This window comes from Rhinopithecus bieti, unplaced genomic scaffold (genome assembly GCF_001698545.2).
Source record: "Rhinopithecus bieti isolate Rb0 unplaced genomic scaffold, ASM169854v2 scaffold_16773, whole genome shotgun sequence".
NCBI classification, from domain to species: Eukaryota; Metazoa; Chordata; class Mammalia; order Primates; family Cercopithecidae; genus Rhinopithecus; species Rhinopithecus bieti.
Genome location: NW_016808848.1, coordinates 1,960,459 through 1,981,827, shown reverse-complemented (window position 1 = coordinate 1,981,827; position 21,369 = coordinate 1,960,459). Strand labels below are relative to the sequence as shown.

Genomic DNA, 21,369 nt, shown 5'->3' with positions numbered 1-21,369 from the left:
GTTGTTCAGGCCGGAATGCACTGGCATGATCTCGGCTCACTGTAACCTCCGCATCTCAGGTTCAAGAGATTCTCGTGCCTCAGGCACCTGAGTAGCTGGGATTACAGGTGTGCGCCACCATGTCTGGCTAATTTTTTTTTTTTTTTTTGTACTTTTAGTAGAGATGGGTTTTGCCATGTTGCTCAGGCTGGTCTCGAACTCCTCAAGTGATCCACCTGCTCTGGCCTCCCAAAATGCTGGGATTGCAGATGTGAGCCACTGTGTCCAGCCACACATTTGTGATAGAAATAATATCAATTTAAAAACTTTATTTGTATATGTATATGTACTTACTGAGAAATGCCTCTTAAAAATGCCAAGCACCATCTTTGCTGTACATAGTGTAACTCAGAAGAAAATTTTACTATGTAAAGTTATTACAGAGGTACAGTCATTATCTTTGCTTTTAGATAAAACTATTCGATATTTTTGATTAATTTCCTGTTCAGCCTTTAAAAGGATAGAATGTGCAATAAAAACATTGTTTCTGTGTAAAAATAATAACCACTTTACAGTGATCACTTCACGGCATATTTTCTTTTTTCTTCTAAGTTACCGGATACATACGCAGAATGTGCAGGATTGTTACATAGGTATATATATGCCATGGTGGTTTGCTGCACCTATCAACCCATAATCTAGGTTTTAAGCCCCAAATGCATTAGATATCTGTTCTAATGCTCTCCCTCCCCTTCCTCTCCACCCCCCAACAGTGTGTGTTGTTCCCCTCCCTGTGTCCATGTGTTCTCATCATTCAACTTCCACTTATGAGTGAGAACATGTGGTGTTTGGTTTTCTGTTCCTGTGTTAGTTTGCTGAGAATAATGGTTTCTAGCTTCATCCATGTCCCTGCAGAGGACATGTTCTCACTCTTTTTTATGGTTGCATAGTGTTCCATGGTGTATATGTACCACATTTTCTTTATCCAGTCTTTCATTGATGGGCATTTGGGTTGGTTTCATGTCTTTGCCATTGTGAATAATGCTGTAATAAACATATATGTGCATGTATCTTGATAGTCGAATGATTTATATTCCTTTAGGTATATACCCAGTAATGGGACTGCCATGTCAAATGGTATTTCTGGTTCTATATCCTTGAGGAATCGCCACACTGTCTTCCACAGTGGTTGAACTAATTTACATTCCCACCAACAGTATAAAAGCATTCCTGTTTCTCCACAGCCTCGCCAACATCAATTGTTTCTTGACTTTTTAATAATTGCCATTCTGACTGATGTGAGATGGTATCTCATTATGTTTTTGATTTGCTTTTCTCTAATGATCAGTGCTGTCAAGTTTTTTTTCATATGTTTGTTGGTCAGAAAACTGTCTTCTTTTGAGAAGTGTCTGTTCATATACTTTGCCCACTTTTTGATTTTTTTTATCTTGTAAATTTGTTTAAGTTTGTAGAGGACTACGTGCTCGCAAACGAGACGTTCCCAATAAGTCCTGCTCTTGCAAACGAAGCAGGGTGTTCCTTCCCTGCAAACAGGGAGGACAAAGGAGCCAGCTGCTAACAGCAGACCCTGGGGCTTGTTTATGTGTAAACATCTTGAAAATCCAGAAAGTCAGGGAAAGGTCAGAAAAACAACAATGTGTCTTGTGACTTGGCAACATTCCACAAATGACTGTATAAAATAAAGCAGAGCATGCCATTCGAGGCGGGCGCCATGTTTGTCTTGTCTTGTGTTATCTTGTGTGTTCATTCCTTTGTTTAGGAAACACACGGACCCCAACAAAGTTCCTTGTAGATTGTGGATATTAGACCTTTGTCAGATGGGTAGATTTCACAAATGTTCTCCCATTTCTGTAGGCTGCCTGTTCACTCTGATGATGGTTTCTTTTCCTGTACAGAAGCTCTTTAGTTTAATTAGATAGCATTTGTCAATTTTTGCTTTTGTTGCAATTGCTTTTGGTGTTTTCGTCATGAAATCTTTGCCCTTGCCTATGTTCTGAATGGTACTGCCTAGGTTTTCTTCTATGGATTTTATTGTTTTCAGTTTTACATTTAAGCCTTTAATCCATCTTGAGCTAATTTTTGTATAAAGTTTAAGGAAGGGGTCCAGTTTCAGTTTTCTGCATATGGCTAGCCAGTTTTCCCAGCACCATTTATTAAACAGGGAATCCTTTCCCTATTGCTTGTCTTTGTCAGATGTGTCAAAGGTAAGGTGGCTGTAGATGTGTGGTGTTGTTTCTGAGATCTCTGTTCTGCTCCATCAATCTATATGTCTGTTTTGGTACCAGTACCATACTGTTTTGATTACTGTAGTCTTGTAGTACAGTTTGAAGTCAGGTAGCGTGATGTCTCCAGCTTTTTTCTTTTGGCTTAGAATTGTCTTGTCTATATGGGCTCTTTTTTGGTTCCATATGAAATTTAAAGTAGTTTTTTCTAATTCTGAGAAGAATGTCAATGGTAGTTTAATGGGAATAGCATTTAATCCATAAATTACTTTGGGCAGTATAGCCATTTTCATGATATTGATTCTTCCAATCCATGAACATGGAGTGTTTTTCCATTTGTTTGTGTCCTCTCTTATTTCCTTGAGCAGTGGTTTGTAGTTCTCCTTGAAGAGGTCCTTCACTTCCCTTGTTAGCCATAGTCCCAGCTATTTTTTTCTCTTTGTAGCAATTGTGAATGGGAGTTTATTCAAGATTTGGCCCAATGACTAGCTTACTTTAAATGAATAACTGTTATGGTAAATTATATCTCAATAAAGCTATTTTTTTAATGCAAGAGAGTAAAATCCCTCCCTTACCTTTAACCATTAATTTGTGAGACTCTGATGCTTAGAGGTAATGTAGCCATCTGGCAATCATGAGTAAACAAAGCAAAGAGGAAAAGCTAAAATGCTGAAATAGCTTAGCAGAAAAACAGAAAGAAATTGGCCCGTGGAAATATGGCTGATTGGCCACATAAACCAACAGTGGCACCGCCATTCAGTAGTTCCTGTAATGTGAGAGGAAATATTTCCTATTATTTCTTAGTTGTGTCTTCCATTGTTTACCTAAAACCAATGCACTCATACAACGGAGAAATAGGATGCTGAGCAAAAACACTCCATTGGTTACTTATATCAATTCCTTTAGGTGTATGCATAGCAAAGATAAATAAATAAAATAACATTTTCATTGTGCATTTTCATTACAATCCAAATGTTGGCTTCTGACAGAAATGTAATATTTCTTAAAAATAAAATTGTGTCTAAGGATAAGTAAATTGAGCTTTGTGCTCTGATATAGAGATTTTCACACAGGAAAATCTAAAAGGTATTTTCTGTATCATTTTATAGTATCCCCAAAATAAAGACATGAAGAATATAAACTGCTATGAATGACCATAAAATGTATTATCAACTAAAGCAATTTTAAGAGTCTAAACGTAATCTCAAATCTTTTATATTCACATCAATATTTCCTAATAATCAAGCAGCAGATCTTATTAGTAGTAGTTTATTATTGTGAGTAGCTTAATAAGTTTCAAGAATGGATTGATTATTGATGTGGCTAAGTACAACATATGCTACTATTTTAGCTACAATCATAATATGCAAAGTGGGGGCATAAAATACCCATTACCTAGCATCAGAAATATAATTTCCCTTTGGTGGAGTGCTGCATGATTAGACTTGCTCAGAAATATTACATATTCCTGTGACACCTATAAGCATTGATGATAGGATACCAAATTAAAATTGCAACTGTTACCCCATGACATTGAACAAAGAACAGATACTGTGTGTTCTTCTATTAACTCATTTACTTAGAGCTAGACTATTTTTAAATAGATAAATAAGTAAATATCAGCTACTGCAATAAATCCCATTCTCTGACCTCTCTTCTGAGTTACAGATGCACTTTTCCAGCCCTTTCCTGGGCATTTCCACAAGATAAATGGCAACTGTCAAATTCAAAACATATCAAATTATATACCACAGTTTCTCAACAAAACAGTCCCCACTTCTGACAACCCTTAGGAGCTCTGCCATCCTTTCAGTTACCAAGACTCAAATCTTAGAGGAACCAAAAGCTCCTCTTTTCCCTGATCTCCAAACAAACTATCAAAGCTCAGTAAGCTCTCAACATTCTTCTCTCCCCATGCTGGTTCTAACACTCGTTCTTTTTCTTTTTGTCAAGGCCATCATCCCATTTCAGGTTATCTGAACATCAGATCTGATTTTTAGTCATGATTTCCTAAAGGGCATCAACCTCTTATGACCAAAGTAATTGATTACATTTCACTTCATTAGAAGGAAAAGTTTGCAAGGGAAGTGGTTTCTGCATATTTTTTCACTAATGTGTTATCCTAATACCTAAAACTGCCTAGAGCATACACAGAAGGTGCTCAATAAATATTTAGTGAATAAAATAAATTTCATAACTGTGCAATGTTGAACAGTGATGCTCCACTGCTCTTGGTCAAATAACACATGGACATCATACATCTGACCAACTTCATTCAAGAGCTTCCATTCTTTGTCCCCAACCTACCATTCTAAATTTATCTCTAACAAATTTCTAGATTCTCCAAACTCCAGCCAAAACAGACTTATAAAACAGTTATATTTAATTTTATACATATATATTATATATGTAATAATAGCTCTATATATATTTATATGCCATTAAATTACTATAAAATGCTATGGAGAAAAACAAATTAGAGAAGGCTGACACAGGTTCCAAGTAGATTAAGGAAGGTTTAGGTTGGCCTCACAGATTATCTGGAATTTGAACAGAGATATAAAGATGCTAAAGAAGCAAGCCATGTGGCTATCTGGGGGCAAGGTAGGAGGAGGAAATCTTCGAGACACAGGACACAGCAAAGGCAAAGTTCCCTAGGTGGGAGAAGGACGTCTCTGCCCTCTTTACATCCTCAACACCTGTCACTATGCCTAGAAGCTTTATTCTTTTGCCCACCTTATGTATAGCCCACTATATGCCAGGAACTAAAATTCTATTACAAGTCAAACTTTCAAATATAAAATTCCTAGAATTTAGCTTTGAGTTTAATTACATAAAAACCTCAACCACTCACACATTCAGCATGACCATATTTGACTTGGACAACTTTCTCCCAATTCCCTTCCCCTCCTGGCACTGCCACGTCATTTAACAACACATGGGTCTCCTGAGCCTCATGCTCAAAATCTCAGTTCCTGCCTAAACACTGTGTACATGCTCACCGAATATTATTCTGAAAAATAATATCGTATTTGGTCAGCCCAATTTCATACCTCCTATCTTTGTCCATACCCCAAAGAAGAAGGTTAGAAGAGAAGGGCAAAGTCATCTGCCATTTTTCAAATCTTTGCCCAATACCCCTGCCCGCCATAAAACTCAATAATTATTCAAAAACGCATTCAAAATGCTTCTGAAATTAGACTAGAGCAATCAAGTATAATTCTTCCTACAAGGAAGGCTCAAATTTAAATGGAATCAAGAAACAAAAGTCTAGTTGTCCCAAGGCTTTTTAGCTCCCTTCACATCAGTAATGCCAGTAGGACAAATCCTAATAGTCTAAATTAGAATTATGTAGTGCTTAGACAATACTGGCTATCACATCAATGTCAAAGTTAAGTCTCTTCAAATTTAGATACGGGTAAATGTAAAATATCCATGTAATTTGATGCATCTTCATTTGTGGGTTTCATACTCAATATTCCTTATCTTTATATTATATTTTTAAAAATTTGTAAAGATATAGAAAGTTATAAGAGTCCCCAGGTGCACTGATGGGATATGTACATCTACATTGAAAAATAGCATGAACAACGAGAACGGTGTGACAGAAAGGGAGAGATTTCAGGATCATCAATCGACAACAGCAAGCTTTAACGATTCCAAGGAGTACAGATATCAAGACAAAGTCCCTCAAAAAGACATCCCAAAAGGGGAAGTTCTGCTGGTGTTGCCTAAGAAACTCAGGCAGAGGCATATATTACCCTGTGAAAATCAATACGTTAAGACCATCGGACTTTAAATGGGGATAGAAATTCCAAAGCTGAATTCTTTTCCTTGAGAATACAAACCAACTCCAATTAGCAATAAATAAAAGCTAAAATTTACTAATCCTTAGTTTAACTCACTCTTCTGTTGTGGGACAGGAGATCAGCACTGTTCTGAGTAGGACTCAAATTATATAAGGTGTAGTATAGCTTCAAACATTGTGATCTCTTCACCCTCCCTAGAGCTAAGGACATCTCTATAACTTTTCAAGGAACTGTGACCCCAACTACTACAGGTTGAGCATCCCCAATCCAAAAATCTCTATCCAAAATATTCCGGTGAGCATTTCTTTTGAGTATCATGTTGGTACTAAAAAGTTTCAGATTTGGAAGCTTTCTAGAGTCCAGATATTCAGATTTGGGATGCTGAACTAGTGAATATATGAATATATTGCAAATATTCCAAACTCTGAAAAAAAACATTCAAAATCCAAAACACTTCTGGTCCCAAGCATTGCAAATAAGGGATACTCAACCTATATGGTTCTTTAACTAACTTGAAAGTGGATGGAATTAAAAGCAACATGGCCCACGGTGGTGGTACACACCTATAATCCCAGCACTTTGGGAGGCTGAGGGAGGCATGTCACTTGAGGTCAGGAGTTTGAGACCAGTCTGGGCAACATGGCAAAATCCCATCTCTACACAAAAATAAAAAAAATTAGCCATGCATAGTGGCACGCACCTATAGTCCCAGCTACTCAGGAGACTGATGTCTGAGGATGGCTTCAGCCCAACAGGTGGAGGCTGCAGTGAGCCAAGATCACTTCACTGCACTCCAGTCTGAGTGATAGAGTACGACCCTATTTCAAAAAAATAAATAAAAATAAAAGCAATATGGATAGTAACGAAAGTGACACTATTGTTAAAACAGTTAAAATTCATCAGTTTCCTTCATAATGGTACCTCACTTTCCAACTCCCATTTTTTCCTATTAAGTGTACCATGATTATTCCAATAATTTCATTCCAATAATATTCCATTTCTCAAGTTTCATTTCTCAGCATCCTTTTGGCTTTTTCTGAACTCTCCTCAAGCCGAATCCTTTTATCCTCAATGGCATCTCTCACACCCTCTTCTTTTGCCATCCACATCTTTTTTTTCCTATTCGCCTTCCACCACCCTAGTCCACTCGCTGACATCATCTACCTGCTTAAAAGTGCTAGTAGTTCTCGGTTGCCTCATGAAGGTAGCATCTCACTCTCAGGAAGGAGTTAGGCCCTCCTCAACTTGACTCCAGAACCCTCTGGGATTACCTCTAGTGCCCTTTCCCACACAGCGTGAGAAGCCCAGCATTTCTGCTCTGCCTCATGCTACTTTCCCATCCTGAAATGGACTCCCCAGAATTGTTTACCCAGCGAACTTCTACTCTGTCATCAAAGCCCTCTAGTGCCCTTTCCCACACACCGTGAGGAGCCCAGCATTTCTGCCCTGCCTCATGCTACTTTCCCATTCTGAAATGGGACTCCCCAGCCTTGTTTACCCAGTGAACTCCTACTCAGTCACCGAGGCCCAGCTCCAACATTCATTCCTTTCTAGAGTATTCTCTGAGCCCAGTAAATATCAGTTGTTCTCTGATCTGTGTTCTTTATATCCCATTCCCTAGAGCTTTTTTCATATATAGCAGCCACAGTAGCTTTTGAATAGGCCTGCCACACCATGGGAATGTGAACTGCTGGCCCAGATTATCTCTCACGCTCATACCCTCAGCACCAGTCACGGTGGCAAACACACAGCAGTGGCTTCCTGAGTGTGTTTTGAACTGACTTACATTGTCACTTAACCTTTAGTCGTTATCTTTTCCCATGTTTCTGTCTTACTTCTACCTCTCTAAACCAGACCGTAGAATCATTAAACACAAATGCTGGGTTTTTTTACATTCTATATTTCTCACAGGGTTTGGCTTTAAATACAGGCACTTAAACACTTGTTTGCTGAATGGTATATGCCACTCTACCATCTCCCTCCCTAACAGGCTCAAAACTCAGTAAACAGCCCGTGGAAGACAAAGAGTTACCACAGAACATCCCATCGCAGCTCAGATGAGGAGAAGGTGACAGACCATGGCCAACGGTACAGCCTTGATTCCGCTATGACCCATGCCACTGCCTGTAGGTAGACCCCTTTAATACAGTCAGGCTCTAGATCAGCTAGAACAGAAAACAGCAAGATCGGGAACACAGTTAAACAAACCACGTCAGGGCTGGTAAGCTGATTAGGAACAATGCCCACTGATAAAAATCTGTAATATTTGTTCTCCATAACAAGTTGGATAAGTGATACTTGTTTTTAGAAATCACTGCAAAATATTTCCAGTGCTGTACAACCCAAATTTGAAAGAGGATTAGTGAGTTAAGCCCTGGACCAGGGTCACAGTCTTTGAAAAGTGAATCATCCATAAACCACCCTCAGTTATACCCATGGTTCAAACGGTGATCAGCTCAGGCCAAGATGGTAAATTGCACAAAAAGCCACCCAAGTAAATTAGAAAAGAAAAAAACGAATAAGCCCTGGATGATTCAAAATCCCTCTTTACCAAACTCTACTCCTAAATCCTTTTAGAAAGCAGACAACTATGTTACTCTTAAATACAATGTAGCAAGCAAAAAGGGGTGTACATAATCCCAGATGGCTAAAATGAACAAACCTGCAGTGAAAGGAAACAACCTTTCCTTTACTGATTCTCAGCGCTTTGTCCAAGATTCTTGCTAGTGTCCAGTGCCAATGAGCTTTAAAGGGTAAGTGGGAGAATTTGAGAGTCATCAGTCTTACTAACCGGAATGCTACTTCCCTATTCCTGGTTTCTATAAGGAGGAGTTTTCCCTGAACAAAGCTGGCTCTCCTCTCCGCTCCTTCAGCCAACTCCTCCTCCTTTTTTCTGTTTTAACTGTTGTGAAATCTGAGCTACTGTTAGGGAGCAGACTCATAAATCCTACCTGGAACACCCCCCGCCCCCCACCGCCCTACCTTCCCCACCCCTGCCTAATTCTGGGCAGACACTCTTCTCTGGAATTAAGCTATGTCTCCAGTATCGTTTTGGCCACAATAGAGGTGATGTTTTGTTCTTCATCTGATGACTCTAAGAATACCTTCTTTCCCAATTTGTTCAGAACTCAGGCTAGGGAGAAGGGATCTCTCTATTGGATCTCCTCTGAGAACTCACCAATTTATAGTTCCCAAGGAATATTCCCGGAAAATGCATTAACTCTGGAGCCAAATAAATTGGTTGCACTGAATAAACTCTCATCCAGAGGTTTAAGTGATTCATTAAGCTGAGTTTAGAGAATTTACTTGCCTTTGGGTTCCCAAGTGAAGACATTAATTGATGAAAAAGGGTCTACCTTTCATTTGTCAGGCCTTAGAATAAATGTCTTCTTTCTATACTTAATGTTTATATTTCAACAACTTAAACTCAAGTTCTTCTATTCATTTCAGTTTCTTAAAGAACAAAACTATATTCCCCTACAGTATAACATTACATCCAATATATCTAATACTGCTCTTAAAATGTTTTTAGAAAGCACTTCAAGTGAATATCGGCTTTTATTAAACATTTTTCACCACTACATGAGAAATTCAGTCCAAGGTGCTTCCAACATTACACTATTAATTTTTTGTTTTGTTTTGTTTTTTTGAGACAGAGTTTCGTTCTTGTTGTCCAAGCTGGAGTACAATGGCACGATCTCGGGCGACTGCAACCTCTGCCTCCCAGGTTCAAGCAAATCTTCTGCCTCGGCTTCCCTAGTAGTTGAGATTATAGGCACGTGCCTATACACCTGGCTAGTTTTTTGCATCTTTTAGTAGAGACAGGGTTTCACCATGTTGGTAGGGCTGGTTTTGAACTCCTGACCTCAGGTGATCCGCCCACCTCAGCCTCCCAAAGTGCTTGGATTACAGGCATGAGCCACCACACTAGGCCTAAACTATTAATTTTTACAGTCTCTTCCTGAGTTGTATAAGGGTAGGTAGAATTTTATTATCCTTATGTACTAATGAAGGAATTGAGGTTAAACAGTCAGAAAACAAACGTCATGGTGAACTGCAAGCAAAATGCCACTCTCCCTGACTAAGAATTTACATTGCCAGAGTAGGCTGCTGCCTAGGGAACTATGTCACAAAAAGATCCAGTGTCTCGGAGGACTCACAGTATGTTGTTCTAGGCTTCCGTAATGAATTTTTGTTGTGTGGAGCCCTACAAAGCTAAAAGAGAAAATGTATTCAAGTACAGCAAAGCAGTAGCAAGGGCGCAATTATCTTACTAACATCCCTGCACCATTTTAAGCTGTCAATCTTAAATACCAGAAAAAACAACAAAAGCAAAACATATGGTTTCTATACAGGTTAAAAACTTACAGAGTTAAAATCTCCTATCATTTGACTCAACTAGAAGTTTTATCATACTGTTGCCCAATTATCCTTCTCAAGGCAATATTTATTTTCCTTGCAAAATACAGTGATAATATTAAATTTTACTGGATATGCATGCATAATCATCATAATAAAAAAGTGTGTCAGGAAAAATGACCTGGAAATGTCCTTTGGTTAGACTTATAAAAAAAATACAATATATTCAACTAAACAGGGAAGAAGTTTTAAAGAAAAAAGAAGACTTTACATTATTTTCTCCATTCATACTCTGCCCTTTTTTTTTTTTTTTTTTTTTTTTCAGACATAGAGTCTTGCTCTGTCACCCAGCCTGGAGTGCAGTGGTGCAATCTCGGCTCACTGCAACCTCCACTTCCTAGTTCAAGTGATTCTCATGCCTTAGTCTCCAGTAGCTGGGACTACAGGCGCCCGCCACCATGCCCAGCTAATTTTTGTATTTTTAGCAGAGACAGGATTTTGCCATTTTGGCCAGGCTGGTCTCGAACTCCTGACCTCAGGTAATCTGCCTGCTTCAGCCTCCCAAAGTGCTGGGATTAAAGGCGTGAGCCACTGCGTCCAGCACAAAAAGCTTTTTGCATCTCCCTCAAGATGTTTTGAGAAGATTTTATCAACACAATCACAATCCCACCTTTGATGTTCCCCGTCTCTTCCTAAAATAAGAAACAAAGCAGGGTTTACTCTTCGCTGACCTCTGAACTAATGTCTAGCCCTTTTTCATAAATGAGTTTTACAGACAGGTTGGAAGAGGTTTACTAGCTGGCCTGAGATTGCAGAGGTTAGATGTAAATCTAGGTTTTTTTCAACTTTGGAGCCCGAATTCGCCAACTACATCATTCAGACTTCCTCCCACACTGCCACAGAGTCCTCAGGGAGGAAGCCACAGGGGTCCCAGGTTCTCTAGTGACTTTTCAGAACCTACACCTTTCTTAACTCTTCCCCATCAAGAACATTTTCCTACTGTGTCTCACTGATTCTCATTTTGATGGGTTACAGAAGTTAGCCTAGCCTATAATGACCCAAGACTGGTTATATCTAGCACAATGCCTTTCACACAGTAGTTGGTGAATATTTTGTGTGCCAACTAACAGGCCAGGTACCAGTCCATGGCCCAGGACTTGAGGACCCCTGTTCTAAAGACTCGCCCATTTAGAAAAAAAGCAAGTAGGAGAAAAATCACAAACTGCATTCGAACTCCCCCACTGTATGAAAAACTCCCTGAGTTGTCTATTGTACTCATAGCTGTTTCCTCAGCACTTGGTCCAGGGACTGAACATGACATACTTTGGATGGATGGATGGATGGATGGATGGATGGATGGATGGATGGACAAATAAAAGAATGAATGGACAGATATGAGTTATTCAGATGGCTACCCAATTATGGACTATATATTCAAATCAGAGGGTACTTATTATCTGAAAACATATTGACAGGAAATGTATTTTACTGCAGATGTATTCACATCTCAAACAATACATTTGTATTCAAAGAAATGTCTTCAAAATCTTCCTCTAATGAGCTTTTGATGACCTAAATTTGCATACTGCAGAGACAGGTTAGGGGAGTGAGGTCTTTTCAATGTTACAAAAACACAATTTTGCTTTCTGTGGTTTCAGTTAACTGTGGTCCAAAAATATTAAATGGAAAATTGCAGAAATAAACAGTTCATATGTTTTAAATTCTGAGTAGTGTGATGAAATCGCACATCATGCAGCTACATCTCACCCAAGGTGTGAATCCTTCCTCCGTCCAGCATCTCCACACTGTGCACGCTCCCTGCTCATCAGCCAGTTAAGAGTCTTCTCGGAGATCAGATTCACTGTCATGGTACTGCAGTGCTCATGTTCAAGTAATCCTTATTTTACTTAATAATGGTACTAAAGTGTAAAAGTAGTGATGTTGGCATATTGTTATAATTGTTCTATTTTATTATTGGTTCTTGTTAATCTCCTACTGTGCCTAATATATAAATTAAACTTTATCACAGATATGTATGTACAGGAAAAAACGAAGTATTAATATACATAGGTTTGGTACTAGCTACAGTTTCAAGCACCTACTGGGGGTCTTGAAATGTATTCTCCACAGTGAAGCAGGGACTACTGCATCTTCTAAAGCAGCAATGCCCAACCATTTTGACACCAGGGACCAGTTTCATGGAAGACAGTTTTCCACAGACTGGGGCAGGGGATGGTTTTGGGATGATTCAAGCACATTACATTTATTGTGCACTTTATTTCTATTATTATTACATTGTAATATATAAATAAATAATTATACAACTCACCGTAACGTAGAATCAGTGGGAGCCTGAGCTTGTTTTCCTGCAACTAGATGGTCCCATCTGGGGGTGATGGGAGACAGTAACAGATCATCAGACATTAGATTCTCATCAGGAGTGTGCAACGTAGATCCCTCGCATGCACAGTTTACATTAGGGTTCGTGCTCCTATGAAAATTTAATGCCACTGCTGATCCAACAGGAGGTGGACTCAGGAGGTAAGGCTCACTGGCCCACTACTCACCTCCTGCTGCGCAGTCAGGTTCCTAATAGGCCAGGTACCAGTCCATGGCCCAGGACTTGAGGACCTCTGTTCTAAAGACTCACCCATTTAGAAAAAAAGCAAGTAGGAGAAAAATCACAAACTGCATTCGAACTTTCCCACTGTATGAAAAACTCCCTGAGTTGTCTATTGTACTCATAGCTGTCTCCTTAGCACTTAGTCCAGGGCCTGAACATGACATACTTTGGATGGATGGATGGATGGATGGATGGATGGATGGATGGATGGACAAATAAAAGAATGAATGGAGGGATATGAGTGATTTAGATGGCCACCCGGTTATGGACTATATATTCAAATCAGAGGGTACTTATTATCTGAAAACATATTGACAGGAAATGTATTTTACTGCAGAATTTAGATCTGTCAGAACCCAATTGAAAATATTTTCTACCTGCAGTATCTATAACCTTACCCATACATTAATTACATATTATACTCATTTATAGGAACTAATTTTTAGTTTTTCTACAAAGTTGCCTTCTATCATAAAATCAGCTATAACATAAATGCTTTTTAGCAAATTTAGTTTGCCAAAACAACCTTTTGTACATCCTCAAACAATGGCAAAGAATGAACTACTAAAAGAAATACTAACAAGTATAAAATCAAAGGTAGCTTCCAACTGGCTTCTCAAAGGTCAAGTTGGCCTTATTCATTTCTGAGTGGGAATACAGCTAAAAGAACATTTCTGTTTGTTCAACATTGTAATTTATTTTCTACTCGGTAAACTGTGAGGTTTCTCCATGAAATGTAAAACAAATATGCTGAATCAAAGCAGAAACCATGATTTTATGAAGTAAAATGCAAGTGTTCATTAGAATTCAGGAAACATGAAATTTGTTTGCTTTTTTTTTTTTTGCCAAGATGTGAGAGGGAGATTCTGCAATCATGACTTCTGGAGAGGCCACTGCACAAGGCTCTAACGCCTTCATCTGTTTATACACAGGCTCAATCTGCTAGCTCTATGGGAGATTCCAGGATACCAAATAATCATCATCGTAATAATTATTACATTTAGAGACAAGTTGTTCCTTTTTTCTGGTCGACCAAAATAATAAGACTTGCCAGAAAAGCTGAACATTCAAATTTCAAATTATTTCCTTTAGTGTCAGTCCTAACTCCTCTTATTACAAACCTTTCTTTTTACTCCCAAAGCAACCTCAATCCAAAGTATTAACTACAGCTGCAAAATAAAATCTCAAACTAGAGTTGATTTTCCTGGTAATAACTGGCGGTGGAAGGCGAAAAAAAGCACCGCCCAGAGCAGAAGTCAGTTCATAGGCCATTTCTGAGGTTGTGGCCCTGAGCTAACCTCCCCCCTCCACAGACCTCAGTGAACACCTCTGTAAAGTGGGCAGGAGTGGGCTAAATCCATCACTCCCTCAACACCACTCTTGGAGGTGGCAGGGATTCGACCTTTGCAACACACACCCCTCTTCTGCTGTCACAAAGCCACTCTAACTTCACAGCCTGTAAGACAGGGGCAGGGTGCCACAGCCTCACTACCACCCTCCTGTAGAAGGTGAAAGCAGTTCCCCTCTGAATGTGGGGTGCTTACAGACATCAAAGCTCCTTATATTGGTAGGGGGTGCAAGGACAAAGCCCATTGTGTTGTCTCTCTGCAACTAAACCATAAGCAAAAAGAGCACCAGTAGAGGATAATCCTTACATGGAATATTTCATTAACCAGATGATACTCTTCTTCATCCAGGCCATACATATGGTTTCCTACAAATGATCCTGTGCAATTTAATCTTTTGAATTCTTAGATTTCTTCTATGCTAGATAGGAGTTTGGACTAGATGACCGTGAAAGTTCCTTTTAAATCTGTATTTCTTTAGTGATACATCTTGTATCCAATCTTCAGAATGTTCACTCTCAAACTAAAGTCATTCCATTACATTTCCTTGGAAAATCAATGGAAACCCCTATTTTAGAAAAGGTTCAATAAACATGAAGCTCTATTTGAGATGTTCCTGAAAGTAAAATAACTTGAAAGGTCATAATTTCACTATTAACCAGGCAAACTATTCCTGGGATCTCCTTAGAATAGCAAAATACATGAATAAAAATAAATCTTTCTGTAAGGTGGACATGCAGATGACTTGGGGAGCAGCAATCTTAAAGACCATTCACTTTTACTATGAGAACACTAAATACTAGATGCTACCATGTGCCGCCTGGAAAGAGAAGAAGAAATGTGGGCTATCTGGTGACCTGGTACAGGGGGCAAATGTAGTTTAAGGATTAGTGCTATATTATGAGATAAAGTCTTCAGAATATTTTTGTTGGCCTATTTTGCAACCAAGGCCTGGACTCTTTCACAATTAAAGCATCCTGCTCTGTACAATGAATTTTTTTTTCTATTTATCTAATGCACCCAACTTTCCATCAATAGCTGGTAGGTGGCACAATCATCACTAAGTCCCTTCAGAGTACACAGAGCAGCAGCTACTCTTTAAATACAATATAAAGAAAGATAAGGGTCCAGCATACAATATGGCTAGACCTCCTTCTTGGCAATTCATTCTTCAATCATAGGCTTTTAGGCCCGAAAGGCAAGAAAGTCAGGCTCACTATACACGATCTCTTGCTAGTCTGTGGGCAGGATCAGTGCCTATCCCTGACAAAATTATCATTCATCTGTAGTGATGCAAGAAAAATTGAAATAATGTACATTTTTAAAAACCTAAATCTATTCAATTTATGGGTCCATGACTTATTTTGAGATCACATCCTTCCTACATTTGGCTATTAAAGATCCTGTCTTTATAAAATGATGAGGACAGCAGACATCAATGTTCTTAATTGGAAAAATTAAAACTTGACACACTGTGGGTCTCCCCATCACTTTCGCCTGGGCTGGAGCACGGTGGTGCGATCTCGGCTCACTGCAAGCTCCGCCTCTCGGGTTCACGCCATTCTCCTGCCTCAGCCTCCCAAGCAGCTGGGACTACAGGCGCCCACAACCACGCCTGGCTAATTTTTTGCATTTTTAGTAAAGACAGGGTTCCACCATGTTAATGGTCTCGATCTCCCGACCTCGTGATCCGCTCGCCTCAGCCTCCCAAAGTGCTGGGATTACAGGTGTGAACCACCACGCCCAGCCCCACTTTTTTGTAAATTGTATTGATCCAGAAAAAATCTAAATGCCTGAGAAGCTCTCTTCCCCTGGAATTATGAGAGTAGCTATTCATGTATAAAAATTCACCATAATTTACCAAAAATTACACAGACCACAGAGTTAGGCTACTTTGAAGCAGCAAAGATGGCAGTGTCCACAGACAAATGACACACATAGAATATACAGCCTGAATGTAGAATGTGAACCTGTGAGCCTAAATACCCAGGAGCCTTAAATCTGTAACAGAAGTTAATGTGAAGGGAATAAACAGTTCCAGTGGAATGATGAATGCACAGAGTGAATGCATTTTGCTAACCAGTGTGTTAGCAAAATGGCAAAAAAAAAAGAAAATCATATAGCATTAAAGTTGGACTTCACAAGCTAAGACATCTAACAAAGTTCAAAGAAAATAAGGAGCTTCCACAGCCACCAGAACAAACACACAATAATTAATTTTAGTTGAACTCAAACTTGTCTTAAATCAATAATCTTCTACTCACATTACTGTCTTGACTGAATATCACAATGCAAAACATGCACACATTACGGAAAAGGATTCCAGCACCGCTGGGTGCAGTGGCACACACGGATAGTCCCAGCTACTCAGGAAGCTGAGGCAGGAGGGTCCCTTGAGACCAGCTCAAATGTACCTTGGGCAACATAGTGAGACCCTTTCAGGTAACAGGAGGAAAAATGCAGCATGATTATATCATTCTCTTGTTATAAGGCACTGTCATTTAAGTATAAACCTGGAGTATTCACAATAGAATTCAGATTTACCAGATGAGAGCATGATAAGCAGTGTCAGATGGCTGTGGAAAGATATGTGTTTCTGAAACCTACAGGTGTCAAGAAGGAAAAACATAAATACATCTTGTTTAGTGTAGAGCTGCAGTTTAAACCGTTTAAAGTCCCAAACTGTGTTAATTTTTGAAACCGTGTCAGTGCTGACTACTGGGAGTATCAAAAATCTCTTTAGGGCTGTTGTTATATTTATAATTTCTAAACGGTGAGGGAAGACAGCTCGATGGATTTCTATTAAAAGCTGTTCCTGGCCAGGCGAGGTGGCTCACGCCAGTAATCCCAGCACTATGGGAGGCTGAGACGGGCAGATCACCCGAGGTCAGGAGTTCGAGACCAGCCTTGTCAACATGGTGAAACCCCTTCTTTACTAAAAATACAAAAATGTTTGTATTTTTAGTAGACAATGTGTGGTGGCATGCACCTATTATCCCAGCTACCATGGAGGCTGAGGCACAGAATGGCCTGAAACTGGGAGGCAGAGGCTGCAGTGAGCCGAGACTGTGCCATTGCACTCTAGCCTGGGTGACAGGGCAAGACTCCCTCTCAAAAAAAAAAAAAAAAAAGTCACTCCTGTGTGTTCCATGTAACAAACAGAGTATTTGCTTACAGTGTCTGTCTGTTTAACAAGCCAGCCATTTAATTTTCAATGAAATCAACAAAAAAGAAAAAGGTGCATGGATATATGATTTTGAGAAAAAAAAAAAAAGTCTTAAAATGTAAGTAAAATACGGAAAGTGACCTTTAAAAACACACACACACACACACACACACGAAAAAAAAAACATGTTCCCAAAAGTGTACCTGGTCTTACTCTACACTGTGCGGTTGGCCACGTCCCTGTGCTTGAGGTGGCCCTTGGTGGCAGTTCAGAACCAGGGGACCTGTAGTCCCCTGTATGAGCCAACTCATACCTAACTCTGTATGAGCCAACTCATCTCCACTCCCAGGACATTCTTCCACATGGAAACTCTCTCTCCTCTCTTTCACCATAACACAAGAGCACTCTCCTCAGAACCCACCTCAGTTTTCACAGTCTCCACAAAAATAAATCAATAAACAATCCTGGCTTGCAGAGATCTCCTCCTAGTTCTGCATAACCATAGCATTTACGCACTCAACAGGATAGAGCACTAAGTGAACACTGGATGACTGATACAAGTGTTTTCTCTGGAATTGGATCAGGGATAATCTGGGATTAAAAAAGAATATAAATATTATTCGCCACGTATTTTGGAAAAATCATAGTCAGCAATTCCATTATCCTAAATACAAATACAAATGTATTTAGGATATTAAATACAGAAATACAAATATTTCTGCAGAAACAAAGCCTCACTACCAGGATTTAATCTTCATTCAAAACAAACCATTACCTGTGTTTAATGGACCGAGCTGTTGAAACGCCATCAAGTAACCGAACCAGTCTGGATATTCGGTCCAGAAATGCTATCTGAGTACAGAGCAAAGGGCGCAGCTTGCTAATTATGCTTCCCACAGCTTTTAACTTCTTCGTGTCACGAGCAGAGCTATGGAATTCTCAACCAGAAGTTCTTGCCTCCCCATTTACAGCTACCTCTCCCCAGAACTTTTGTTACTAGAGTCTGTCTTTGAGGGCTGAGATGAAATGAAGAAATGGCCTTTCAAGCCCAAAGGAGGCAGGGCAAAGACCTTGACAGTCCAGGGTGATCCTGCCCCTCACTTTGTGACACACGACCCAGTGGGGTTAACTGTTGTGAATTGTTTTGTGTCTTCTTTCCTTTTTGATGCATTCTGGTGTGAATTTTTCCTTGTCAGGTTGGCTGAGGATGGGACAGGAGCCAGAGGTGACACAGAAGTGTCACAGGCAGTAGAAAGGAGAGGATATCTATAGGCACTGAGCAAACAGCTCCTAGACAGGTAAGCTCTGAGGGCCTTCCCCATCAAGGCCTTTGAGAAAGTGCTTCTCCTTACTGTCCACACCACTGCACACCTCCTCCACTCTTCAATATGCTGGTTTGGGTTTTTTCTCTCCAGTCTTAAAACATGGAACATTTCACTTCTAAAGTTCACATCTTTTATTTATAATGAAAGAGATATCCTGAGCTTCCAGAGATTTTTTTATTATAATTAAAGTAATGCTGCAAAATACTTCAACAGTATCTTCTAACATACATGTATCACTGACATAAAATTATACAGCCATGATTTCCAGCCTCTGAAGTGGCACTGGATATCATGTCTGGTCATGAACAATTTTATATTTAATATTAAGCACATGCACAGTTGGGAATGTCAGAGAAAAGACTGGAAGACCAGCAGCCCCCAAAACATACTCTTACATGACACCAAAGGGCTATTTTCTGGGGTAAACTGAGGTTCCTTCTAGAAATATCATCAAGACCTGCACTGAATCCAACATCCCCTCACTTTCACCAGTGTGGACTGTCTGTCTCCACTGTGCCTGAAGGTGGGCAAACGATGGGAGTAAAAGGGGGGCAAGAGGGAGCTCGGTTCCTCAGGAGCTCACAGGCAATGAGAAAGACGCTGTGAAGACTAAATGGTACAGCCCATGGGGCCAGCGCCATGGCAGTGCCCTATCAAGCATACAGGGAGCATAGAGAGACAGATGAATTCTGCCTAGAGAAGAAACTAGAGAAAAGTCCCACAGAAGACATAAGATTTCAAACGGCTATCAAAGAAAGAGCAGGAGTTAACTAAGAATGTAAGTCGGGGAAGAATTCTTTGGACAAAAGAATCACTCTCGAAAAATCTCTTTTTCTCCCTCCCTCCCCCAGTGGCTTGGGGTGAATAAAACCAATCCACCAATTTTAAACTAGCTAACCTAGACTTTTCATTACTGTTGGGGTTTCTCCAATGGTTGTTTGTCTTCAGCTCATCACCCATTCATAGCATCCACAAAAGTGAATTTGCAGAAGCAGAATTTTTACAAGAATAGTAACACTAGGGTCAAATTGAATACTGTAGATTGCCTTTCTGGCCACATGCTCATGGCACATGCCAAGCCACAAGAGTAGATGGGAAGCTTCATGTGCTGCCCTAGGCTTCTGTTGCATTAAAGCATTTTTAAAATTTTAGTATAAACTGATAAAATTCAAGAGCTATGCATCTACTTTTAAACTAAATCATTTTCAGTAAATCACTGAATACTTTACTCAGAAAACAAGATTTTTACAAGATGATTCGTTCCTCTTACCTCCATGGGAAAAGCTTTGAAATTAACCGTGTGCTCAGAACCACGCTGGTTTTCTCTTCCCCAGTGAAATCTCACTTCATACAGTTCAAATTCATGCCCTTGAGGCAATGGTCCTCCCGAAAGAACTGAAAAAGAAAATATGTTACTGAATTACATCACACATTTACCTCAGCATTATAAACATTAGAGACTTTTTTTTTTTTTCACCAAAATGCTCTCATGGGTTCTACAGATTAAATTCACAAAGCCAAAATGAGAAATTTACCACAACTGTGAGGTGAATTTAAACTATCTAGGCTTGGCTGAAATTCTTGTCTTGGCCATTCAGACATAGTAGAAGTTCAAAACCTCTGAAAAACTCGTAATGATATGTATATTTTAATTTCCTATGTGTTTTAAGTCTAGAAGTAGACAAGGAAAACAAATTCCTCTCTTAGAGATTTAAGCTTAGCACTGATCAAGAGACAAAAAATATGGTTTAACTCTCAGACTGACCAATATTCTGTAGACGTCTAAATAAATTAAACCACATTTGCAGATCATCCACTTGTAGTAGGAGGCTTCCAATTTAGAGAACAATTGTGGACTAACAAAATTATCCATGAAGAGGATTGATTAGCATTAAGTCAATCGATAATGAAATTGCACTTTAATAGCTGATGGACATTCATTACCACAAATGACACAAAATAAAACTGCAATAAAATATTAACAATACTCAAAATATTAACAATACTCAAAATGTTAACATCAGTCCCACAAGATAATGTCTCTTTTTCTTATTGTTGGATATGATCAAGACCTTTGTCCCCAACAAGGGCACACTAAAGGATAATGAAAAATACATTTGCATGAGAACCTGTCTTAAAACAATAAAATTCTTTAGTTAAAAACTCCCTGACAGCATACGTACAAACTTGAAATAAAGTTTCCTACAAACAAATGGTCAATTTCAATACAAATAAAAGTTGTTTAACTCAGGGCATTTTTCCTCTAGCAACTCCCAATTCTGAACAGTATCAGCTAAGAATTTTAGGTTATTTAGCTAACAAAATTCAACACCTTCCCTTTCCTAGAAATAGACTTTTTGAAACAGATCATCCTTCACACTTGGGTTGCCTCTGAGGAGGACATAACAGATTCCACACCTCTCTTGAGAAAGAGTTCTGTCATTCATCCTTATCCTAAAACTCAAAGGAGAAGAAAGCAAATTGGTGCAACAATATTTACTTGTTTGGTTGGTTCTTCA

The 21,369-nt window shown here is 39.3% G+C and overlaps 1 protein-coding gene across 3 annotated transcripts in view; it reads right to left on the bottom strand.

Moving 5' to 3' along the window:
• Positions 1-21,369, bottom strand: part of CA8 (carbonic anhydrase 8 (inactive)) — a 98,903-nt gene that overhangs the window by 62,950 nt on the left and 14,584 nt on the right. For all 3 annotated transcript variants that reach the window (XR_001888287.1, XM_017887605.1, XM_017887604.1), the window contains exon 3: positions 20,121-20,245. Coding sequence is in view for 2 of the 3 variants with exons in the window: in XM_017887605.1 (XP_017743094.1) it covers positions 20,121-20,245 (125 nt within the window). In the remaining variant the exon portion in view is untranslated. The remainder of the gene's footprint in view (positions 1-20,120; positions 20,246-21,369) is intronic.